Source organism: Dendrobium catenatum, unplaced genomic scaffold (genome assembly GCF_001605985.2).
Source record: "Dendrobium catenatum unplaced genomic scaffold, ASM160598v2 fragScaff_scaffold_157, whole genome shotgun sequence".
Classification (NCBI taxonomy): domain Eukaryota; kingdom Viridiplantae; phylum Streptophyta; class Magnoliopsida; order Asparagales; family Orchidaceae; genus Dendrobium; species Dendrobium catenatum.
In genome coordinates, this window is record NW_021318619.1 from 1,110,295 (window position 1) to 1,137,722 (window position 27,428).

The 27,428-nt window shown below is 33.6% G+C and overlaps 1 protein-coding gene across 1 annotated transcript; it reads right to left on the bottom strand.

The window, feature by feature from the left end:
- Positions 1–791: 791 nt before the first annotated feature.
- Positions 792–22,587, bottom strand: LOC110114540. Its single transcript, XM_020847457.2, has 4 exons — positions 22,125–22,587; positions 17,010–17,079; positions 16,767–16,852; positions 792–1,039 (listed from the first exon to the last, which is right to left on the bottom strand). Exons 1-3 carry the CDS (start codon positions 22,467–22,469, stop codon positions 16,800–16,802), a joined length of 468 nt encoding a protein of 155 aa, XP_020703116.1. The 5' UTR covers positions 22,470–22,587; the 3' UTR covers positions 792–1,039; positions 16,767–16,799.
- Between the last annotated feature and the right edge of the window lie 4,841 nt (positions 22,588–27,428).

Consider the following 27,428-nt stretch of genomic DNA (forward strand, 5'->3'; position numbering starts at 1 on the left):
TACTTGTAATCACCTTTTTAATCTAATATACGAGCTAAGCCTAAATTTTCCTTTAAAAAAAAAGCTTTAACTGAACTTAGTAATATTAGATCTCGAACATGAATAAGTAGTTGCTCAGCTCAGTATTAGGCTGGTGGATCAGGACGATTTGGACTATTCCGATGGGAGTTCAGTCGATTTCACTCAGGGGTCCACATGAGATTTTATTGTTAACTGTCAACGTCACAACAAGCTAATTTATATATAATACATACCAAATTATTTATTTCAATTCACTCTTTTGAAGAGCTTGAGTGTCAGTATGTTAACTGACAATAAACTTCCTTCATTGTAATTTTCCGCATGCTGTCCAGCTGAAGTTCGAGAAACCATAATTGCATCAATGCAGCCCACTTTGATCTGTTGATTGGTAGCTTAAACTATCAACAAAAAAAATTTTGAGGTTGAAATTTGCATATGTAATATCTATGTAAATTTATGTTTTATTCACTCGAAAGTTAAAAAAAAAAACATAATTGCATCAACCATCAAGCGAACTAACTCTGTTCTCAGGCTTAAATTTATAATATAGAAGAATTATCTTCCTCTAAATGACAGTCCTTGGAAGAAGCCAAAGGCTCTCGAACTACAGCATTTTTTTTATGAATATGTTCCATTTACAAGCAACCAAATGAACCCTTTCCAAATTCACCAAAGTATTGAAAACGTAACAAACTATTTATATTGAGAATTACCATCCCAAAATGCAGCATCAACTATGCATCACAATTTAAAAAAAAAAAGAAAAACTATGCATCACAATTAAATTTTAATTAGTATTGAAAAAAATTCCATAGTAAAATATAAAGTCGGTAATAACAGTTGTAAATGTGGAATATTAATAACTTTGGAAAGAAGACTTGGTTCAGAAGAAAGGAAAATATCATTGAACACTGATCACCAAATCATTGAGGTGAAAAAGTTTGCCTGATGAGGTTTGATCCTGGGCTGTACGAACTTCTATCATGGATGTCAAGAATCGCATAGAACAAAGGAGGCACTGCAAACAGAGCAAAACAGGGAATCAATAAGCAATACCATCATATATTTACGGCTATTGGAGAAAACAACTCAAAAGAGGGAGAATGATATGATTAAATAAACAAAAGTGTTTATATTCTGCAATATATTTCAGTCCAAGTTAGTATGAGGAAGTAAGAATTTATTTTAGTGAGACGAAATCTGAAATATTTAAAAAATAAAATGCAATACAGTGAGTTCCTGCATTAAAGGCCAGTACATAATAATTATCAACCAAAGAGCACTAGTTTAAACAGCATGTTGGCACCGCATGCTGCCTGGTTCCCAAATTAGAGGGCATAAAGTCTAACAAACGATTTTATTAATCTAAACATTCACTATGTTGAATTTTTTCTTTAATTACGCTTTTCGTTTGGAACAGCTCTTTTATTGCTTCTTAAAGCAGCATTCTAGAGAAAGCTGCTTTAAGATACATTAAAAAAGCCATCAAGGCTTCATTTGGGACGGCTTTTTCTTGCTTTCTAAAACAACTTTTTAGTGAAAAACTTTTGAATTTAAAATTTTTGTACTAAAAAACTATTTTAAAAAGCAGTACGAAAACTGCCCCAAACGAAGTCTTAATCTTATGCACTTCAAATCTATATTTCGCATCTTGCATACTTATATGTAACTGACTTTAACACACCTTCAATTAATAAAACATTTGAGATTAAAAAATAAAAAATAAAAGTGCCAAGAAGATATATTAGCTGCATGTGTTGAATGGTGGAGCCTTATTTTTCACATGGGAAGAAAATGTGATACGCACACTTACTCATCCATTTCACGCGTTAAGATCACCTTACAAGTTTGGAAAGGGATGAGGAGCCCCCCCACCCCCCAACGGGAGGTTCGGTTAAGAAGCCCTCCAAAGCTATCCAATATTTGCAGTTTATTTTATTAAAGGTGTTTCAAGAAATTTAGAGGCGTAATTTTTTTCTTTATAAAATGAGAGCGGTTCCATTATGTTGCATTAGAAGAACTAGGGTTATGACCCTCCAAAATCTAATCATAGTGAAGTCTATCCTGGTAGCAACAGAACCCATCAATTAGGTAGAACTTGTATAAAATTTTTAAATTTTGGGGATTGATCTATTTTATATTTTATACTTTTTAACTCTCAGTAATTGAATTAGGTTTCATCTATTTCCCAATAACATCCACCTTTCATCTATTTTAAGTTAACTATCATGTTGAATAAATGATACTTTTCTTAGAAGATGATATTCAACAAAGGTGGATGAGATATTTTGCTAAACTTTTTAATGAAGAGTATGAAAATAAGATTGACTATAGTGACCTTAGCACCCTAAATGAAAGTAAAGATTTCTGTTTTTATCGGCGTATTAGTAAAACTGAAGTTAGAGAGGCTTTAAATAGAATGAAGGGTGGAAAAGCTGTTGGACCTGATGATATTCCAATAGAGGTGTGGAAATGCTTAGGAGATGAAGGGATTTCTTGGCTTACTAAACTTTTTAATACTATTTTGAAGACTAAAAAGATGCCAGATGAGTGGAGAATGAGTGTATTAATTCCTATTTTTAAGAATAAAGGCGATGCACAAGATTGTAGACATTTGCAAGATGATGTACCTTGGTGTATGCTTTTTGCTGATGATATTCTTCTTGTTGATAAGACTAGAGAGGGAGTTGAAGGTAAACTTGAATTATGGAGGTCAACCTTAGAGTCTAAAGGTTTTTGCTTGAGTAGATCTAAAACGGAATATATGGAGTGTAATTTTAGCAGTAATAGTCCTAGTGAGGGGATTGTGACTTTGGGCGATCAAGTCATTAATAAGAGTACACGTTTTAGATATCTTGGATCTGTTGTTCAGAGTGATGGTGAAATAGATGGGGATATTATCAGTAGAATTCAAGTTGGATGGTTGAAGTGGCGGAATGCATCGGGCTTGTTATGTGATAGAAATGTACCCCTCAAACTTAAGGGAAAATTCTATAAGATGGTAGTGAGGCCTGCAATGCTTTATGGTGCCGAATGTTGGCCATTAAAAGAGAAGCATAATACTAAGTTAAGTGTGGCAGAGATGAGGATGCTTAGATGGATGAGTGGCTTTACCCTTAGAGATAGGATACGAAATGAGCATATACGTGAAAAGGTTGGAGTAGCTCCAGTAGAAGATAAGATTAGAGAGAGTCGCCTTAGATGGTTTGGTCACATAAAAAGGCGGCCTTCCGACGACCCGGTTAGGAGAGTAGAGGTATTAGATTTGACTTGTGTTAAGAAAGGTAGGGGTAGACCTAAAAAGACTTGGTTAGAAAATATTAGGAATGACCTTTCTTTATTAGATTTAAACGAGAATTTGGCTTTTAATAGGACACAATAGAGAAAAAGGATTCATGTAGCCGACCCCACGTAGTGGGATAAAGGATTGATGTTGTTGTTGTTGTTGTTTGATAGTTAACTGAAAATTGAAATCATTTAAACAATTTCCAATAGCGCAGAGCAACAAAACCTGTAAACACTGGTTTTAGCCACTCCAAAAAGCCAAAAAACGTGCAATTCCAAACCGCATGATTCTCGCATGACCTTTTCAATGAGATATGAATAAAATAGGATTTTCCATAACAAAGCATATACAAGTTGCTGAGCATTAAGTATTAGAAGAAACACAGTGTGTTGGTTTAAAAAAAAATGGGGGTACTCATTTAAAGCTTTCTATAATTGAAGGCGAGGAAACTAACATTAGCAAATATACTGTTCAGGCAAAAGTAAAAGCATAATATAAGAAATCTATCATTATGGCTACTGTAAAATGGTATCCACCATGATATTATGCTATTAGATGACCCAAAAATGTATTCAATGGCTAAACTTTCGCTCAGTATCTTCTGTTTGACCAAAAAGAAATGTAACTATAACACTTACAGCAAAAGTAATTGCTCAAGGATTTTACAAATTTCCTACCACTTCTCATAAGCATAGTGTCTTGAAAGTAATCATTTATTACTCCCAAGAAATCAACGATTATAGACGAAGCTAAATTTCAAAATAGAATATAATAACCACAAATTGCATCTATCTCAATTCCATTAAACTAATATTTTCAATGAACAGAGTATTGACACAACGCATTGCATACCCAAGCACATGCACCCAATAGTCGAGGACAGGAAGATGAAGGGAGATAAATAAATATAGAGAGAGATGCAAATTAATTTTCCACACTTAAAAGGCATCAATAAATCAAATTGAGGTGTATATGATGAAAAGAAAGGTTAAAAAAATTTTCTTTTGTCTCATCCTACCTAAAAAGTAACATAAGGGCTATTGGTTGCCTGAAAAAATAATACCGTGTAAAATAAATGCTATGTAAAAGGAAAACTTTTGAGTTGTTTGGATAAATGTAAATTAAATGCATATGAATGATTTTTTTTGTTTGATTAGAAGTATGAGGCATAGGTTGCGGTGTGATATTAATGCTTCTCAAAATCAATTTGAATTCATGTGGGGTAGGTCTACTATGGAAGCTATACATTTATTGAGAGGTTTGATAAAGAAGTATAGAGAGAATAAGGAGAACCTATATATGATATTTATTGATTTAGAGAAAGCATATGATAAAGTTTGAAGAGAAGTGTTATAGAGAGTTCTAGAAAAGGAAGGGTTCATAATGCTTATATTCAAGTCATTAAGAATATGTATGTAGAAGCTATTGTTGACCTCATTATTCGAGGTCAATTTCCCCAAATTCAACTCTAGCACCTAGGTCTTCATAGCCTAGAATAGACGTCACCCGCAGGATTTCTCTTAGGTGGATACCCACTGACGTAGCATCGACTCGAACCTATCACTCAACTCGAATCAAAATCAACTCACCAATCGAAATGAAATCAAATCAAATTAACTCGAGTCGAATTCGATTTCAATAAACCTCGATAACCCGATTTGACTTGTCACGAATTAATGACATTAGATAGATTAAATAAATTGATTTTGATTGATCTAATTTAATGTTCATTAATTTCATTCATTTTTGAATATACCAAATTTTTTTAAAAATAAATCATCTTTCTGTTTTAAAATAAAATTTATTTTTATTTATATATTATTTTTAATAATCTTTTAAAAAAAATATATATCAAATCAAAAGTTTATTTAGAATAAACCTAATTTGCAGTTAAAGACTTTTCTAATCCAACTCAAAACCCACGATATCTCTAACTCCCTCTCTCGGCAATTCACAAAGCCACGATTCCTCTCCCTGACAGTTCTCACGAAGCCAAACTCCCATTCGCGAACTGCTCTTTCTCTGTGAAGCCCAGCCGTTGCCTCTAAAACGAAATCCCAATTCCCGAACTCCTCTCCTATTCATGCATAGAACCGAACTCCTCATCCCATGACCTCATACGCACAGCACAAAATCTAGGCGAAATCCCTCCCAGTTCGTGAACTTCCCAGCCTGTTCGCCCCTCTGTCTCCCTACAGTTTGCAAAAATCAAATCCCTCTCCTCTCGGCAGTTTGTATACCTCCAACCCGTCACTCCTACAGCAGTTCGCGAACTGCTGCTCTTCTCCTACTCCAGTCGCACGAAACCCAGGCTCCCATTCGCTCCTCTCCAAAATCGACCGAAACCCCCACTGCACTCGCCTTTCTCTGTTCGCAAGAAGTTCCAGGTGGAATTCCCCGCCATTCGCAAGCTTCCTGTTCCGACAAACCAAAGCCGCCCCCTCTCAAGATTCGCTCATTCAAGCCTCATAGAACAAAATTTCCTTCTTCTTTCCATACACACGAAGACCTCAGCTCTGCGCCTCATTCTCTTGTGACGAGCCCAGGCCGAAGCCTCTCTCTCTCTCGGCCATTCGCAAGGTCCCCGAGGGTTATGTTTCTCTCATTCGCAAGCAAGAAAGCCCTAGGCGGAATCCCCATTCTTGTGTAGACGACGTTCGCCTCACCTGACTTTTAACGACCATGCAACTATCTACAGTTGATAGCAATCAATGCCGACCATTCTCAAGTCGACAAAGTATCTCTTCGTTGCGAAGGTATGGATATCTTTCTTTCTCCATGTTACTGAAACTTTGCATCATTCAATAATCGATCCAGTCACTCACTGTAAACATCATGCATTTGGTTTGAATAAAGCATTAGTTTAGTGAACCTTCATATGTCTAATTTCATCTACATGTTCTATAATTCAATCAATAGCATTACAGTGAATTAAGTAATACCCATGGCACTGCATATTAATCTAAAGATAAAATATATGCATGCAAATATATAAAGGAGTATAGCAAATCCTTGTGAATGGTAACTATGAGCTTCATTCATTTTAATTATTGGTTTGAGTTTCAACCACCTTGCAGGAATCCAATATAAGGTTCTTAGTTATGTTGAACACATGTGAGTGTTCTATATTACAAAATCATTCTAAAGATTGGGTGAAAGAGTATATTCATATTGAAAATATATCTTGTATTTAAATTATCATACATGGTTGTGGTTAAATCAATTTTATATTTATGTTTCACACATTCCAATGGTATGTATGCATGCATCTTTGATGGAAAAGAACTTTGTTTGTTAAATTAGAAACATATTACCCCTTTAGAAGACTTGAAATTGTATGCTACAAATAAGGAAGTTTTTGGATTTATAAATCATGATTAACGATGGGAAGATTTCTTTGAATAATTAAAAGGAAATAAATTTGCTATAATTTTCCTTCCTTCTCTCAAATTTTGGTTGGCATGAGTGTTGATTTGGAATAAGTTGGAAGCTTATGGATGCAAGTTGGATTCAATTTGAAGTCTAGTAATCAATTCTTTGCACTTACATCAAGGATGTTTCCTTACTTTGATTTTTAGTGAAAGCGAAATATATGGATTGTGAAAGTGAAAGGTATGTGTGAAAAGGTTATTTGTAGTGGAGAATATAGATTGTGAATGGTAAAGAATGTGTTGGTTTTGAAAAGTAAAATTTGAGTTTTTTTTTTTTGGAAGAATGGAAGATGTGCATTTAAAAGATGAAATGTGAGAAAAGTGAAAAGTAAGTGTTAGATTGTGAGAAGTAAAATGTGTACATGTGTTTTGAAAAAGTGCATCAAGTATTTTCTAGAAATAAAAAGTAATTTGTTTATGTGTGTTTGAAAAGTGAAATTGTGAAGTTTGTATGTATATGAACTAAATTGTATGTGTTGAAAGGTGTTATGTGGGAAAATGAAAAGTGGAATATGGGATTTTTAAAAGGAAAAGTGGCTTTGATAAAGAGTAAATTTCCGTAAATGAAAGTTTATGTTGGAAGGTGAAAGGCGTGAGTGTTAGAGAGTGTGTTAGTTGGATGATTTATAGAATATGAAAATTGCAAAGAAAGTAAAAGTTCTCATTCTCTCCCTTCTTCTCTCTCTCTCTCTCTCTCTCTCTCTCTCTTTCTCCTTTTATTTCTCCCTTCTTTTGCTTCGAGGTGCCTCGAGGAGAATGTTGTAAAAATAAATAGTATGCTTTCAAAAAAGAACAGGTTCTAAAAAGGACAGTCAACAGAACTGGTATTCAAACCCGAAGAAAGGTACGTCTTTACTTTTAATAAATTTCAATTATTTCATTATTATTTATTAAATGAACTTTCTAATCCCTATTTTCCCTGTTTTTCTCTTTATTTGCATGAACTGCGAGGAACGGTACCGATCGAGGGAACAAAAGTACAAGGAGCTAATGACGTCAGTCGCCTCTATCCAACCGGGTAGAGGTGCTACGGGCGGAACCACCGGGTCGTAGCCCCCGGTGACTGTAAGTATTTCTAAACTTAGAAAACCTGAGGTTGCCTCTGAGTTTCTCAGAATCCGGTTCCTCCTACTTTTCTTCCTTTGACCCGTTAATAAATGTTCAACATTGAGCTTTCACCTTGGAAAATTCCTACTTCTGTTCCTTGTCTTTTACTTTGTAGTCAAAAGGGTATGAAATCACTGCTTTAATCGAGAGTTTTCTTAGGAGCTTCTCTCCTAGGATGTAATTAACTATAGGGGATTGCCTCTATAGAGATTTGAGAACCCTAGACTAAAATAAACCTTGTTTTATTCGTATAAAACAAGGGAAGAATCTTTGGGAACGTAGATATTTTTAAAACCTCATTTCTAATTTTGAATAGATTTGTAGAATATTATTATTATCTTTTCAGATAATATAATATTATACATGTTATATTCAACTTTAGAAATGATGAATTTTATAAAACTCATTCTCGCTTTTGAATATCTTGAAGAATGTTATGTTCGTCTTTTAAGATGATATAATATTCATCTTGTCATATCTAAATAAAAGAATGAATAAACTTTTTCAAAAAACGTATTTCTATCTTTAAACATATTCTATAGAATTTCATGTTCATCTTTTGAGATGATATGTTATTCTTTGAATTGTGTTTGATTATAGAAATATTATTTTCCAAAACCCTATTCTGATATTGAATTCATTATAGAATATTGTGTCGGCCTCTCGAGGCTGTACTTTATTCTCAATGTAGTATTCGATTACAAAATAGGAGAAAATCAAAATCTGCATGGTGAGACACAATTTTTCTTCACCAGCTATTACTTGTGTTCAAACACAAGATGGTTTGACTAAGTATTTTCCTATTTCAGTTGGATTACATCAAGGACCAGCCTTAAGCCCATATCTTTTTTCTTTAGTCCTGGATGTTCTAACTAGACATTTGCAAGAGGTTGTACCCTAGTATATGCTTTTTGCTAATGATATTCTTCTTGTTGATAAGACTAGAGAGGGAGTTGAAGATAAACTTGAATTATGGAAGTCAACCATAGAGTCTAAAGGATTTTGTTCGAGTAGATCTAAAACTGAATAATGAAGTATAATTTTAGTAATAATAGTTCTAATGGGGGGTTGTGACTTTGGGCGATCAAGTCATTAATAAGAGTACACGTTTTAGATATCTTGGATCTATTGTTCAGAGTGCTGGTGAAACAGATGGGGATATTATTAGTAAAATTGAAGTAGCATGATTGAAGTAGAGGAATGCATCAGGCATGTTGTGTGATAGAAAAGTCCCCCTAACTGCAATGCTTTATGGTGCAGAATGTTAGCCATTAAAAGAGAAGCATAATATTAAGTTAAGTGTTGAGATATGAAGATGCTCAAGTGGATGAGTGGTTTTACTCTTAGATACTGGATACAAAATGAGCATATACATAAAAAGATTGGAGTAGCTCTAGTGGAAGATAAGATTAGAGAGAGTCGCCTTAGATGGTTTGGTCACATAAAACGGCGGCCTTCTGAAGACCCAATTAGAAAAATAGATGTATTAGATTTAACTTATGTTAAGAAAGGTAGAGATAGACATAGAAAGACTTGGTTAGAAAATATTAAAAATTACCTTTCTTTATTAGATTTAAAAGAGAATTTAACTTTTAACATGGTACAATGGAGAAAAAGGATTCATATAGCCTACCCCACATTGTGGGATAAAAGCTTGATGTTACTGTTGTTGTTGTTGTTGGTTAGAAGCATGAATGTAGAGTAGAGCCATAAATGGTGACAACCGGCGGTGGCAATGGCTGGCGGCGGACTGCTACAGCGTGGCGGCGGCCGGCGGCTGCTAGGGCGATGGTCATTGGGCGATGGCAAGTAGGTTACGACGGTGCCGGAGACGGAAGCGGAAACTAGCGGTGGCAACGGTAACAGGGGCAGTGGATGGGAGGTAGAGGAGGCTAGCAATGGCCGGTGACGGTGGTGATGGTCAACGGTGGCAATGGCGATGGGTGGTGGCCAGTGGCGGCGGTGGGTACATCCTCTAGTCTTATCTTATCCATAATTTGATTTTACCTTCAACTCTCTCTCTCTATTCTTATCAACAAGAAGAATATCATCAGCAAAAAACATACACCAAGGTACATCCTCTTGCAAACGTCTAGTAAGAACATCCATGACTAATACAAAATGATAAGGGGCTTAACCTGATCCTTGATGTAATCCAATTAAAATAGCAAAATACTTGGTCAAACCACCTTGTGTTTGAACACAAGTAACAGCTCATGCATACATTATAATACTCAAAATTTTAGGTAGTATTACAATTTTTTTCTTAATTAAACTATTCCCCGATTTAGTAACTTCTACCAACAAGTTTGTTTTTCCTAAAAATTTAATATATAATTATTTTTAATTACTATTAGCAATTAATTTCTATTAATAATTAGATTATTGTTGTTAATTACTATTAATAGTTACTGTTAAATGATTAAGTAATTAATAGTTACAGTTAATATCAATAATTTATTGTTAATGTTTAAATTATAGCTACTTGCAAACTTCTATTAATAGTTATTTAACTACTGTTAATTATTTAATTAACTACAAAAGTGACTCAGCTCATGGGCCGTAGAAAGTCCTCAGGCCTCAACACAGTATGAATAAAGGAATGTATTTAGATTTTATGGGTCTGTTGCTTGAGGCTAAGTCACGTGTGGAGCCGATGATAGCCTCATCTAAAGATAATTTGGCCGCATCTTTACAGTAATTCACTTGGCCTCAATGGTTAACAGAACAGGGCTTACATCACAGCAGCACTCTTTAAGCATTAGTACTAATATACATTAACTAATATTAATTAATATATTAGATTAAATAATTAATACACTATTTTTCCAAAAGGTGCATCCAATGGTTATGAAACCTTATCATAGCAGTTATTAGAGTGGCCCAATTTATAGTCACGGAAGCATGCAAATAGGAAGATTTGGGGAGAGCACTGCTTGCAGGATTTGTGCGAATAACTGAAGGCAGGTGTAGTGGACGGGTGTGGGAACTATAACAGGTTGTGGGAGCGGCTTCTGCTAGGGAGGAAGTATGCTTGTGGCTAAATATTGTAATTTGACAAGTGTTTATATGAAATGGAAGTAAGGGCTGCAGTGAGTGAAGAGTGAATTTTCAGTAGAGGAAGAAGAAGAAGAAGGAATCGAGGTAAGTAATTTGATTATATTAAATTGGTCTGATAGATTTCCAAAGATTAGTACAATTTTTTAAAGAAGACTACACTCAAATGTAGGAATTATTTGGTATATGAGGAGAGAAACTAGTTTCGAGGTAAATTATTATGTTAGTATAAGTTGGTTTAATGAAATTTATTTGAATAATAAATTGTAAAAATTATAGAATTAGAGAGATGAATTGTAGGTCATTTACAAACGAAGAAGAGTACGAGCTGGAGGATTTAAAGAAACAACTCATCACGGAAGTTAGCAATGCAAGTTTCAATTAAAAAGTATATGTTGTTATTTTTGTAGACACGTACACTAGTATTGAACGGAAATTTAGGGAAATAGTTAATAAATGAAATGATTTTATTAATGCATGTTCACATCCAAGCATTCATGCACGGCAACAATATGCAAATTTGAATGATTCAGTCTTAAAAGAAGAGATGTAATATGATTGTTCAAAACTTATATTAGTTTGTAAAGTTTTGGAAAGAAGTTCAATTCTTTACACATATCATACAAATTCTCTTTATGCAAACGGTATAACAAATAGATTATTATAAAAGTATGCAACAACATAAAACAAGTATGAATTACAAATATTTGAAGTCTACTGAATATCAAAATTAGGAATGATTGGCTACAAAATGATATAATACATGCATTGTAGGTGGGGCAAAAGGGACCCCAGTATGATACATACATAGTATGCGGGGTAAAAGGGACATCTATGTATTTCAATAATGATAATGTCAGATTTACCTGGGCTCCATTGAACATTCTTATAAAAGTTTATAATGTAAAGAAGTATAACCAAATCCTTAGAAGATTAATATTAATATTATGTATAGACTTCAAATGAATTAAATGATGATCATAAATATGATTTTTATATTATTCTTCAAATATTTTTGAAATAATGCAATTATGTTATTCTCTATAATTTTGCATTTAAATTCTAATTTAATTTCTATAACTTTATGAGCCTCATAGCTCACCTGTTTATATAGTGCTTGTTGTTATAGAGAAGGGAAAGGAGAAAGTTGAGACTGATTAGCCAAGTTATTGAATAATTAGATTTTATGTTTAGCGGTGTTTGTGGTGTCTTATTTTGAGGTATGTAAGCTGCCTCATGTGTGTGCATTATATTTTTCTTAATGGCTCTGTAAGTATTTGTGTGATGTAATTGAGATGATTAGATGTTTTGGTATATTCAGTTAATGTCTTTGTTAGTGGATATTTTTATATATGTATGCAAATGATGAGAAATACTAAATTTAGAGAATGAATATTATATTCAGTTATGCGACACTCTATGTTACAAGTAAGAGAAATCATAGGGTCGTAGGGTGTTACATACATATCCCTAATGACTTTAATATAAGCAATATTAACCCCTATATTTTCTAGAACTCTCTATAGCACTTCTCATAGAAGTGGAACTTTATGATATGCTTTCTCTAAATCAATAAATATCATATATAGATCCTCCTTATTCTCTCTAAACTTCTCCGTCAACCCTTTCAATAAATATCATATGGTCATCTTCACTTCATTGATTCAAAATGACACCGAGGATGATATATTTCACATAAATCATAAGGAAAGACTTCTTCCCAAGCTTCCTCATGGGTATGTGCATGAAACATCAAGCAAAACACAAGACCATCCTTTATCACTCTTACCGTATACAGGTCTTGTTTTCCCATTAAGCCTTCTTCTCGACAGCAATTCCAATAATCTAGTGTCATGCCCAAATTTTTTATAGTTGAGACACACTGATCTATTGTCTTGCTCCTTTGTAGTTGATATTTTAATCTTCTCCTTCTTCAATATAATTATAATCTAGGATTTTTGACCAAAGGAAAGCGACTTTAGATTTCTTTGAGTCTTATAGCTTTCATGACAGCCTCAACGATGTCAGCAACTAAAAAAGCTTAAATTGTATGCAGAAGTTTACATGAGGTCATGTTATATAATTCATGAACATAGATATTTCATTCAAATCAAACTTCGAAAGCAGTTGTCTGCCATCTAAATTTTGTAGTGTTTTCTTACATATTTTGCATATTATCATACTTCAATTTATGACACACAATTAACTTCTCTTTGAGACCAATGAGATAGGATTTAGCTTTTGATAATCTTTTGAACTCTAACCATGTGAAGTTCACATAGCAAAGCTTTTAGATCGTAAATTTCAACAAAATAAAATGTTTAAGGATAACTTCAAATAAACAAGTGCAAGAGGTCCCATGGATCATTACATGTTGCACACATCAGATGATAGGCCTCCTACTTCACAGAAGATGGCCCCAGAGAATGCTAGGGAGGTAGGAAAAAGAGAATGTCTTATATCAAAATGCAATCTCATTTAATGATGCAACATCGTCTACTTGTTGCAACATGATTCAGCCAGTTGGAGTATATGGGAGAAGGTTCAAACCTCTAATCATGTATGATTTGAGAACGTGGATTTTGAAGGAGTTGTATAATATTGAGAAAAGTATTGAAGAAATTAAGAAAACTTGGGGCCAAACATGTGTAACTATTATGTCAGATGATTGGTTAGATACGAAGAATAGAATTTTAATAAACATCTAATCAATAATCCTTACAGTACTGTATTTTTGAGGTCAATTGAAGTATCTGATCAGGTCAAGTATGTTGACTACATATTTGAATTATTAGACAACGTTGTTGAGAAGGTTCGAGAACATTTAGTAGTACAAATGGTAACAGATAATGCTAATGCTTACAAGGTTGCAAGGAAAAAACTTATGGAGAAAGAGAAAATATTTGTATTGGACTCCATGTGCTGCACATTGCATGCATCTCATCCTTAAGAAGATTGGGGAGTTGCCTCAACACAAAAATGTGCTTACCAAAGCAAAGAAAATAATTAAGTTTATTTACAACCATTCTTAAGTTTTGTCTCTTATGAAAAAATTTTCAAAGAAAAAAAATTCTAAGGCCAATAGCAACAAAATTTGTCACAAGTTGACATTACGTAGTATGTTGGATACTAGACAACCTTTGGAGTCTATGTTTACCTTTACACAATGGTTTTGAGTTGTGCATGGACAAAGAAACCTGAGGGGAAAGATGATAGAAAAATTATTTTAAATGACAGATTTTGATAAAACGACTTGTACGTCATCACACCCACTAGACATTTAGTACAAGTTTTAAGGATGGTAGATGCAAAGAAGAAGTTTGCTATGGGTTTTATCTATAACGCTACAGATGAAACTAAAGAAATGATTGCCTGCTACTTAGGGGGCGAAGAGGGAAGCTATAGAGAATTTTGAAATATTATTGATGATTGGTGAGAGCTACAACTTCACCGACACTTACATGCAGTAGGCTATTATTCCATGGATCAACTGATAGGTGATGCAACTAAAATATTAAATGTTGATATGCAATTGATAACTTTTAGAAATAAAGAAGATGTTTTTGGATTATAACAAGCAGATGACAATATTTCCAAACGATCTCCATGTAATTTTATTTGTTGTTTTACTCATTTATTTAAAAGTTATTATTTGAGCACTGACTATACTCATTTATGTAAATATTAGTTGAATAGTGGATTTAGTTTGGTGATGGCATTCCAAAATTGCAGCTTTGGTTGTGAAAATTTTGGGATTAACATGTTCTTCATCTGAATGTGAATGAAATTGAAGTACCTATAACCAAGTACATATAAATAGGAGAAATCATTTGTCAACATTGAGGATGAATTTACTAGCGTTTATTATTTACAATAGGAGACTCAGAGACAAGAACTTGAAGAAAAAAGGGTTAAAAAATAATGAAGAACCTTTGCTTTGTGAGGATATGACATCTAATTATGAGTGATTTGTAGATGATGAAGTGGAAGTGATGCCATCTGAATTACGAGATGATGATTTAAATGTTAATTTCTTTCATGGTCATAGAGCATCTACACCAACCACAACTAAAGAATAAATCAAAAAAGATATATAAATAACAGTTTTCTTAGACTTTACTTTTATTAAATGTATTACTCATCTTGATATTGTTCAAAAATATTTACAGAAGAGGAAGATAATTGATATTAAGTAAGGAGCTGACTTGGAGACATTAGACTCCATATGAGAGGAGGAAGGGGAGAGAATAGTTCATCATAGTGATGATTCAAATGAAGACCCCCTAAGGGATGACAGTATTGATGACTTCTGAGTTGTTATGTCATTGCTATTTATTTTTTGAATTACATGTGAAAAGGATATTGTGATTTGAGAAAGATATAATTTTGAGTTGAACTATATTTTATGTTGTCTTATTATTGTGATGTTTGGATTTCACATTAATTTCAAACAGCGTATTACTTAACACTTCATATATCGTGTTTTTTTTATGTTTTATATTATTAGATTACTCATTAGTATATAAAAAATTTAACATTTTATCTTTACGCAATTTTTTTTTATTCTGAGGCTTACGCCTCAAAATGCCTCGAGGCTAACGCCTCGCCTCACAAAAGAAAATGTCTTACCCAATTGTGTAACTTTAAACTTGAGAACAAGAATGATTTGCATATCTAAAATCAAATTCTGTTAAGTCATAGAATTTTTTTCACTTTTATATGTCCCAATAAACCTATTTATAAACATTGTTGAACAACAAATTAGATAACATGGACCAAGAAGAAATTACCACAAAAAAATCAAAGGATGACAATAACTGTAATCACAAAGGAAGCTACAAGAGTTAAAAAAAAAAGGAAGCTATAAGACCGAATTGTAGTCACAGTCAAAGAAACTGTAAATTAGCCCAACCCGAAGAACAATCCCATACAACCCCCAACGAGAAATTTATAGTAAGGCATAGAAATGGCAGTAAATAAGCCATTATAGCAAATATAAAGCATAAAATTAGTCACATAAAAGCACCATAAGAGGATTTAAAATTCCAATGCATCAAGTTTGGAGAGTGGCTAGACCAAAAATCTTACTCTTATATAGCAAAGAGTTGTCAACATTCACAAGTAGACTCCAATGCTATGATAAGACATAAGCATCACTATGGGCCAACCCTCCATCAATATCTAAAAATGTCGAAAAACTTTATAGTAGTCATCCAAAACCTAACAAAAAACAAAGGCAATACTTTTCTTTCATCACTCCAATGTGCTTTTAGAGATTTTCAAGCTACCAAATAACTAATGACTCATGAGAATCTATCAACAAAACCAGCTACTCACTCAACATTCAACATAAATTGAAAGCAAAAAAAACCATAATACCACTAATGCTAGTGACCTAATTAAAAAGTTCATGCTTGATTAACCGTAGAATTCACAATGTTTCTCTCTCCCGATTTCAAGAGCCTAAAACCTTGCACATCTTGATATACTGATATAAACTACTGATTTAAGTTGCCGGATAATAATAACAAGGTGAATGTTGTATTCTTGCCCCAACGATCGATTAAAAATAATATATCAGAAGTAATAAAAGGTGGATGTTTGATGAGAGTGCGCTTTAACTTATTAGTAAGCATTAGCCAGTAGTAAGTTAATCCTAGATAAAAGTAATCATATTTTGGCCAATTTAGAAAAGTATCTCTCTTTTGCACCACAAAGATAAATATTATAACATGACACAAAAACGAAAATCTAAAACATACTTCTAGTAATGTGAGTTTGAAACTAGATAATATTCCAAATAATGAAGAAAAAAAAGTAATATCTCTAGAATTAAATTTAAATTTCAAGAAATACAAACTTACCAAATGGTCCATAGATAAAATCAAACTTGATTGTCAACTCACGTCATTCTTTACCTCGTCAGAATCTGAATCACTAGCATTATAACCTACAAGCAGAATACAGCTATCATAAGGAAAAAGCGCACTGAATATAACTAACTGATTTCAAAGTAATGGTATTTGAAAAACGTTATTGAGATATGCTCTACGCTCTATGTTTAATGAATTTTAGTAATAAAAAATCAACTCTCTGATAGTCCTAACCTGGATGTTTGTTTCTGACATTCGAAACTGAAGAACGGTACCTTGAAGCTTTACAAAACCATGTTTTTGCCTAAAAATATTGAATGAACCAAATTAGCAAAAATAGTTCCAAGTATAAGGAGACTAAAATTTGATAGGAATCACATAACAACAAAAAAGAAATTAAAGAAGAAAGAGAAATGAAAAAAAAAAAACATAAATAGAATTAAACTATGTACCAAAACCCAATATACCATTTGAAATTCACAAAATCTAAATGTGAACATATACAAACTGCATAACCTTTAGCTACATGATATGAGGATTCCAAATATCACCAAGAAAGAAAGGGAGTTTTCTCAATCACGCCACATTTCTAGAGTTGATCTTCAAAACGTAGAGGCCGTAATAATCTCTTAATAATTTGACCCTTTCCTTATTCACATGTTAATTGAGTAGGACATTTAGATAAGTGAAAAATAAACTAAGAAACTGAAATCATAAGTGCTGGAAGTAAAAGCCTATTCTTTCAAACAATCAAGTTCAGCTTTGAGGGGCTCCGAACATGAACTAGATCTTTTCATGAAGCCATAGAACATTATGCCCTATTCAATGTATTCAAAATGATGCCAGAACTCTGAGAGTGTTTCTAGCTTCTACATTTTGACATAACTACATAAATGATATAAATCCTTGACATGAACTTAGCAAACATAGCACAATCTAGCCTGTGGGGAAGCACATAAAACAGGAAACATTACAAATTTTACTGTAATAACAAGAAATTATAATGTAGCAGGACCAGTAGTTTAGGACTTTAACACACAATCGAAGAAAAAAAACAACCCATACCATGAAATATACATATAACAGCTTAAGGGGAAAAAAACAAATACTAATTTGAACCAAAAAAAAACTTCATTAGATCTGATAGCACAGACTTGTGAAAAGTCGAATTGTTGGTAAATAAAAAACCATATTAAACCTTGCTAATTAATCCAAAAAATGTAGAGTTTGTCTTAAAACTGAGGCTAAAAATTAGATTATTAATCCTGGCTAAGGTTACATTTTGGTAATTTTGTGATTTGTTGTACTGTTTAAAATGAAATAAAATCATTGCTAATCTCATAAAGATGAAGTTCCGCCTCAATTTTATTGTGATGCACTGCGTGATAAAGGAGATATGCATTCAATATAACACTTTTTTGCATCACATTTTCAAGAAAAACAAAATTATGATATGTCAGATCTTCCAAAAAAAATTAGCTACAGTATAACAATTTGAGGGCTAAAATTTTTTGGTAGATAAATTCATTACTTTTAATCTCCTCTTTTTTTTCTTTGATAGAAAGGAGATCATGTACAAGGATAGAAAATAATTATAGTTAGTGGGAAAAAAGAAGATTAAAAGTTGCTCCAATTACCATTTACCAAATCTCTTCTGCATCAATCAACAAATAACTTCTGACAACCAACCAACACCAATTACTATTTTTTATATTACCACGTCACCTGGAAGCAATGTTTAAAATTGCGTATTCGGGTATTGAGGCGTTTTTCATTCGTGAGGCGAGGCAAAAGCCTCAAGGCATTTTAAGGCATAAGCCTCAAAATCAAAAGATTGCGTAAACATAAAATGATAAATTTTTTATATATTAATGAGTGAATAATATAAAATATAAAAAAGCATAAGATATGAAGTGAAATCAAAATATCCCAATAATAAGACAACATGAAATATAGTTCAACTCAAAATTCTATCTTTCCCAAATCCCAGTATTCTTTTCATTAATATATAATTCAAATTTCCAAAAATAAATAGCAATGACATATCACATAAGAACTCATAAGTCATCAACACTGTCATCACTAAGGGGTTCTTCATTTGAATCATCATTATGATGAACTGCTCTCTCCCCTTTGATGCCGGACTAAATGCAAAACAGGAAACTTGCACAAAATAATTAAAGAACAATTTCGGATTTTCGTTATTAGCGATAAAAAAAAACAAAATTAAACTAACAAGTGGTCACTTTCGTTTAGGCTAAGCCACACAAGAGACAAAGCGAAATCAAAACCGTTAGGAAAATCAAAGCTTTGCATGCGAAGTAGTTTCTAACATAACCTTGGTCTAACAATGAGATCCAAAAGCAAAGAAGTAACAAACCTACGCTTACTAATGGATGGCGATAATTGAACACAATCTCTTGCTCGAAAAATTCTCTCTACGAAGTAAGTAGAATGTGAAAGTACACGAGTCAAGGAAGAATATCACCTTCTCGGAGAAGCATCTTGATACACCACGTACTTTCTGATAGTTTCTCCTCCATAGCCTTGGTCAAGACGAGTAGTATGTAGATGGCGGACTTCTCTATGAACCCATCAATGTTTGGATTCAAGTCGAAGAACGGTAAGTTGAGAAGATCCACGAAGATTTAATCGTCTTACGCAAGGCCAAAATCAAGCTCCGGATTGGTCGTTCATCATAAACAAAGAGAGAGCAAGAGCACCATAGAGGAGGAGGGAGAGCGATGGAGGGAAGGGAGGCCGGCGGCTTATAGGGGAAAAGAAGAGTTAGGGTTTGGGATAGAATTAGGTAGAGAGAAAGGAGTAATATTCCAATCTCCAAATCTGAAATTATTTTTAGGTTTTGGGTAGAATTGGAGGGAAAATGATTTGAATTTGGATTTCAAATCAATTACAATCAATAGCCTTGATTGAGCATTAAAGGAGGGAGCCCAAGCAAGGGGGAGGCCGGCGGCATGTAGAGGGAGGGAGGGAGGTTTTTGTGGAGAAATTTAACTTCCCTTCCTAATTGGTATCTTTAATTTAGGAGAAGAAAAATTCTGCCCAAATCAAATTTGAAATTAATCATAAATGAGTTTCAATACTTTCCTTAAATAGCTCTCTAATTTAGGAAACTATTTGAAATTCAAAATTTGAATTTCAAATGATGAAAATAATTTCCCAAACTATTTAAGCTCTTTAGGTAAGCAATAAGGGGCATTAATTACTCATTCATGGAGGCAAACAAGGGTGGCCGGCGGCGGTTTGGCTTGGGTGGGGCGGGAGGAGCTAATGAAGAAGAGGGGTTGGGTTGGTGGTTAGGTTGAGGTGAACTTTGGTAGGAGGGGTTATGAGGTGGAGGTTGGTGGTGGGGATGACCGGCGGCGGGTGTTGGGTAGACGAAAAAGGAGGAAGGAGGAGAACCAAGAGCCACCGGTGGTGACTGTTGGGTACGACGTGTGGCATTTCCTAGGCTCCACCAAGCTCTCAAACTCTCTCTCAAGCTCTCACATAAGCTTCAAGAAGACAAGTGCAGTAAAATTTCTCAATATCATTCATTACCCTCAAAAGAACAAGATGAAGGCTTTAAATAGCCTCTTACAATGACTTAAAGCAAAATGACTCAAATACCCTCAAGGGGCTACATGACTCAATCCCTCAAGCAATGGTAAAAAGAAAAAATGCTGAAGTAAAAATACATCAATAAGAAAATAATAATAAAATCAAATAAAATCAAAAGTACATCGAATAAATCGTGGTCGTAGATCTACGGCCACGTCGACGGTAGACTTTCCAACTGATGTCCCCATCACCCTTCCTCCTCTCCTATAGAGTCCAAAGTCGGGCATTTACTTCAAGATTTAAGTTTTAATATATATAGCGTGAGGCGTAAGCCTCATGCCAGTGAAGCGAGATCGCAAGCCTCATAAAAAAAACTCGAGGCATAAGCATCAAGGCGTTTATTACTGGAATTGCGCAAAGGCAGGCCTCAAGGCGAGCCTCATATTGCGCAATTTTAAACCATGCCTGGAAGAGTTGCCTATGGAACAATTTGAAAATAATACCCCAAAACAACTGCTCTACATAAATTAAGTTCAATGGAACGATTATAAAGCAAGAGAAAAAGCGTTATAAATGAACACAATCCAAGATTACATAACATGATCATATGGTGGACTTTGATTAAGGTGAGAGGATGTGATGCATGAAAATTGATAATATTTATTAGCATACCTATAGCCATAGTATGCTACATCATTTAGCAACATTGCTGATGTAAAATGTTTGAAGGATATTTTCTAAGCTAATCAATGACATGAAACTGACCATTATATACCACACATATCATGTTATCATCCTTATAATTGATACTTGTGTTGTAGCAGAAGCAATGCTAAAAAAGGTCAAAACAAAGGCTCAACATAAAGAACAGATCATATCATGCCAACCTTGCTTCAAAGGGGGAAATGACAAACAACATCACAGTGAGAATCAAAGTAATCTAACGAATACAAAGGTAAATCTAGCAAATCAAAATATTCCATAAGGTAAAAATCCCAGCTTCAAGCCCTTCCTGATTGTGTCTAATACTTGCAAAGTTGCAATTAAGAAATTTTATTTGCAGCAATCCCCAAAAAGAGAAAGCTTTACATGTATAACAAAACCAGGGGGGTTCAACGGTCAAAATAATGTAATTTAAAACTTTTTATAATTGCAACGCATTTGGTGGCTCTCCTGTGAGACCAAATATCATTGTCGCGGTCCTTCCATTCATTATATTGTCCTTTTTGGTGTCATCATCAAAATTTATCTTGAAAATTATATTATTATTATTACAAATAATAATTGTTCTTATTTTTATTCGACTACATTTTGTTTTTTTGGTCTGTAGCCCAGATGAGAAAGATTGAGGATGTATGTTAGGTTAGCAATCAGTCCTAAAACTCAATTCAAAACTAATGAAATGAAAGTGGAAAAAATAATCAACCCTAAATAGTTGGCTTCATGCTAATGATGATGATGATTAACTTTAATACATTGCAGATTACTATGTTTCCAAATTACATGATGTAAGCTTTAAAGGTAGTTAGCAATAAAAACATTGCAGAGTACTATTTAAGTCACGGAGTGCTCAATGATTCAAATTATCTTAAGTCACCAAATCAGCTTCCAATATAACAACCAAAACCTCAATTGCTACTCATCACTAGAGCACCGGCGGACAGGTTAACAATCAAGCACCAACCAAATGACATAACTATATACGAGAACGCCATCGTTGCAGATCACAAAACCCTAGCATCCAAACTACACGGACCCAACCAAAATAGACACAAAAGATGTACACACCCTTTTCTCATTCCGAGGAACGCCATAGCCGCTCTGGTACATCTGACTGACGAGGACCTGCATCGCGTAGTCGCCAGCCTTGGCCTCCGCAAGAGCATCCTTGAACCAACGCCGCACGCAGTCCGCTACCACGTCAGAAAGTGGCACGCGTTCCCCTGGAGTGCCTTCCATCAACCGTCTCGCACCGTCAACGTCGCCGGAAATTGGCGCAGCAGCTTCCTCCCGAGAAGACGCCTGCAATTTCAGTGAGGGGTTCGCCTGGGCGAACATCGCTGCTTTTGGTCTCTCCGATGCGACGCGAGCGAGCTTGCGAAGACTCGTTAGAGATGGAGACCGTGTTCCCATACAAGGGAGAAGAGGGGAAGGGAAAGAAAGTATGGAGAGCAGAGAATCCAACTTAGTTCTGCGGTGGACGAGTCCTAAAAAGAAAGTTTGGTTAGTTTTTGCAGCGATTGGGCGAGAGGAAGAGAAGGGTTTTAGCTCCAGACTTGGCGCCCAGGTAGTTTGGCCCGTTCCACTCTGATTTAGCAGTCAGCAATTGGTTCGGCTTGACCAAGATAGGTTGGCCGTCTGATTGGTAGTTAAAGGCGATGGTGATGCTAGTAAGGAAGGGCTTTTTTAAATTGGTTCTGATTTAACATTAAATAAAATTTATTTGACAATTAAAATTAATATCTTTTTACTTTTTTATATTACATAAATAGGTGGAGGGCGACCATAATGGCTGCCTCTATGATTTTGATTTAAAAAATAAAAATAATTAAAATTTATATATATCAAAGTTCAAAAGTTTAATTGGGGTTGAAATGGGGATAATTGAATGAAGGGACTAATTTTAATATAGGTATTAAAAAAATATATTTAAGAAAAAAAGCATTTTAAGTCATATATTTAACAAGGTATTGAACCGAGTGTGGCAAGGCAAAAGCTTTACATATCTTCTTAAGATTTCCGCCAATCAAATGGCTAATACTTCTTTTTTAATCAAAATTAGTCGTCAATTAAACAGGTGACTTACCATGTGACCTCCCATATCTCCCATTTTATTTTCATTTCACTAGCTTTAACTTAGGTACTAACTTAAACTGATTTATAGCTGCCTCCATCCTTTCCCATTTTCATCGCCACTACTCCATTTAGGCTTCGTTTGGGATGGTTTTTTTACTGCTTTTTAAAACGGAGTTCTAGTTCAAAATTTTAAATTTTTGTACTAGAACTCCGTTTTAAAAAGCACGAAAAAAGCCGTCCCAAACGAAGCAGGTAAATCAGCTTTTATTTATTTTGGTAGTGAACAAGATAGATCTATTTTAATTATTTTTAGAGGATTTTGTTTTTTTATATTCCTATATATTAAAAAAATTTGTGAAATAGATTTTTTTGTTTTCAGAATTCATTTTAAGTTTATATTTGGCAAAACACTGATATTATTTAGAACCTGTTTGAGAACCTTTTTTTATCATTTGGTAAGAATATGTTATTGTTCTTCAAAATATGTAAATAAGAATTTGTTTTAAATTTCTTTTTAAAATTATATTAGCTGTCAAGAACATTTTACTCTGATTATTGTATGACTATGTCATCTTATTATTCAATATGGAAAATGTATAAGTTGACTTGTCTTGCTCGATTTCAATTTATATTCATTTAAATTAACGTGTCCCGTATGATATCTCATATCTTATGTGTTCACTGCCTCGATGGATGAAAGTTGCATAAAATAAATTTTAAAATTAGTTATAAAATTGTTAAAATAAACTAAAACATTTATTACTTACGTATCACCTTCAGACTCTATAAACATGCGATTGACTGTTATCGATGATCCAGTTTTGTATCGGCTGATTTTTCATCTGTGATTTTGCTGGTACTTCCAACAAAATACAATCTGCAATTTTTTCTATAGTGTCTTCTCATATAAATCTTCTAATATTTCTCCTATGGCACATGAGATTTGGCAATAACTACAATTAAACGTTTTTTTTAAACGAATACTACAATAAAATTTTATTTTGTTTGAAACTTTTTTTAATGCTATCTCTTCATCTTCTTAATAGCTTTTGATTATCCTCCCATCTTATTTGTAGAAGGATCGTTTCCTTCATTCATGTTGATCAATCGATCACCAAATCATGCATGGTAGGCTAACTAAGATCATTGATGGGAAAGAAAAAAATTTATTGGTGATGTTATAATCTAACTCTTATTTATACTTTGTTTATACAAACATATCTTTTAGCGATACACAAATCATAATGGCCTCGCTCTTCTTATGACAACCTGAACTCTTGCCATTTCCTCTATCATTATTTTTCACCCCACATTAGTTATAATTCTTAATGGAGAAATTTCTTGAATTAATCATAGGTGATGTTCTACTACCCATATTGAAGATGAGCATTCTACTATTTTAACATAGGTTTTGTGAGTAGGGGTGTCAATATTTGATACGACCCAAACCCGAACCCAACCCAATCAAAAAAATTTTGGGCTGGTTATCAGGCTGGTCGGGCTTGGGTTCAGAAATCGAGTCAGGTTCAAGTTGACCCCGACCATTCAAAAATAACCCAAAATTGACCCGATCTGGTACTCTCGCCTAGCCTGCTAACACACGACACACTGAGCCCAAATGCCCAGCCCAATTGGAAATTGTGGTGCCGCCTAGCCCACCTCGGCTTGGTCTCTAGCTCAAGTGGCACATGGTCGTTATGGTACGTCACATGCGGCATAGGCCTCACCGCTCACCATGGTTCTATTTACGTGCTACCATGATATGCTTACTCGACATCTCTTTTATCATAATCATTCATTCTTACAAAAGGGCAACTTTGTTGTCTCACTATGTATTTCTCCTTATGATATTGACATCTTAGCTTTCCATTATCTTCTATTTAAAGTATTATGGATCATTAAAAATTTTCTTAACTTCTTGGGCCTTTGTCAATAACAAGCACCAAGGTTATTCCAAACCTAACACTTGAATATCAAATAACATAATTAATAATTATTAATAAGATATTAAAGTAGGACAGGTGAGATTTGGGTGATGGACGGGTCATACATGTTGCATTTGTGTTTTCATGTTAACCCGAGTTGGACCTGATATTTAAATTTGGTCAAAAATTAAACTCGAACCCAATCCATTTGTTAAACGGGTCGACCTAAATCAAAATTTTTTTATTTAGGTTTGGGTCAAGTTTTTTAGTCGAGTTTTCAGGTCATGTCATTTACCTAATATAGTATTAGCTAAAATTGAAGTTATAGTCAGTATATGAGTTTTAATAAAGATGAGAGTTGCTTTTACAAAAATAGTAAAATGTTCAATGACTAATTATCAATGATCTGATTGAATGGAAACTGGTTGAGGTAAAAGGTAAGTGTTAGTTGTATCATTTAACAAAAATTAACTTGAGAGTAATATATAGTTACACAACAAGTTTTGTTGCCATCTAGGTTGTCAAATTGGCCATAATGTTTGTCATCAATCCAATATGTTCTTGGATATTTTGAATCATGGTATCTTTTTTCTATATCTATGTGCTTTGAGGGGAAACCCATAAGGCTTTCACAATACTAAACTACTCCTCTTGATCACATTTTATAGATTTTTTATAGGGATCTTGAGATGGATCATGAGAAGGCTTATTACACTTGCAGCCTCCTCAAAACTTTATCCTAGTCATTATGAAATGTATTATAAGGAGTCTCTCAAGCTTATTATAGTCAATAATTTTATCATCATATTGTCCCAATCCTTAGGGTTTTTTAAAATCTAACATTCTTAAGTGCTAAGGAAATAAAATTTATATCATTAAATGCCTTAAAATTAACATATAATGGGGTAGGTACTATATTAATGGTAGCTTCCCCTTTTAGGACAACTAGTTTACAAATAGTCTTTAGAAGACTAATAAAAGGATCCTTGCTTAGAAACTAAATGTAAAATCCCTCCAGATTTCATTTTTTTGATATTTCATTTTTTTTATAAATGGATTTACTAACGGATTTAAGAGTTTACTATCACTACATGATTTCGTTGATATTGCATATTGTTTACGTCACTAGATCGTTATTGATACTTATATGGATATTGATACTATGATTTCATTGATATGTCGAATACTGACTGATATAAGTGATACTCTGATAAGACTGATAACATGTGATTCACCGAACAAGTGATATAGATTAACTGTATTGCATGTGATACACCGAGCACGTGATATAGAATATGTTTTTACTATATTGCTGTGATTTTAACTATTTTTATTGATATATTGATTTGATTGTTTTATGTGATTCCATACTGATTGATATTATTGACCAGAATTGATTTCTTTATTTAATGATCTGATTGATTCTATTGATATGATTGATACGATATTGATTTGACAGATATTTTAGATACGACGATTTCTCTATTGAATTGACTGATTTTAAAGATATGATAGTTTCTTTTAAGAATTGATGTATGGACTGATTTATTGAGATTTATAGATTTTTCTAATATTTATCTATTTTCCTACTGATGATTTTGGATTCTACTGATTATGCATTGATTTCTGTTTATGTACTGATTTCCGTATCTACATCGATTCAATGATCATGTGAAAGCAACTGATATTGATTCGACTGATTGGCATGCATATTACTTCTGTACTGTGCTTTGATTTCAGTTATAGGTAGTTGGTGATCTGTTGGGCTTTTTAAGCTCATTATATGTGGTTAATTGATTTCAGGTACAGAGCCTCCCGTATGAAGCTTCCTTCAGACACTAGTATAGTTTTTTTGTAGTTTTTGGTTCATGTATTATTTTGTATCCCGAGCGGCTATTGTATATGTTCTTTTGAACGCCACTTTTGGATTGTAAATATGAAATATTGTAATGTGAATTATATTTTTATATTGTATTTGTTTTCTTTAATGCAATTATCATTTCTGGATGTCTGTATTGATCTGAGCGAGAAGAAAGAAATGTCGATAAATCCTTTCATTATAGATGTCTGGGACGTCACACTAAAGACTAGTTGATGGAACATGAGTATGAATAGTTAAGTGGGACAAAAAATTCTCCATCATTATCCATTTGTGGTATTTAAGGGATTGAGTAGGAGAATTATTCTTCTTGTCAATATGAGAAACATTAATTAGTTGCTTTGAATTAATAGAAGAAAAAAGAACATGGAAACTTTATTCCCTTTCTTATTAGTATTAATAGTAGAAGTATATACATATTTACTAAATACATCAACACTTTATAGATCAAATATAAGGGAACAAATGATGTTTGAACAAGCTCAATATCAT

Bases quoted from the DNA above. Each gene is read 5' to 3' on its own strand.
- LOC110114540 (XM_020847457.2), bottom strand. From the start codon at position 22,469: ATGGGAACACGGTCTCCATCTCTAACGAGTCTTCGCAAGCTCGCTCGC. The intron at 17,080-22,124 runs GTGTGTACATCT...CAATATTTTTAG, and splicing joins TTCCTCGGAATGAGAAAAGG to GCAAAAACATGGTTTTGTAA. The intron at 16,853-17,009 runs GTTAGGACTATC...TTCTGCTTGTAG, and splicing joins TGTCAGAAACAAACATCCAG to GTTATAATGCTAGTGATTCA.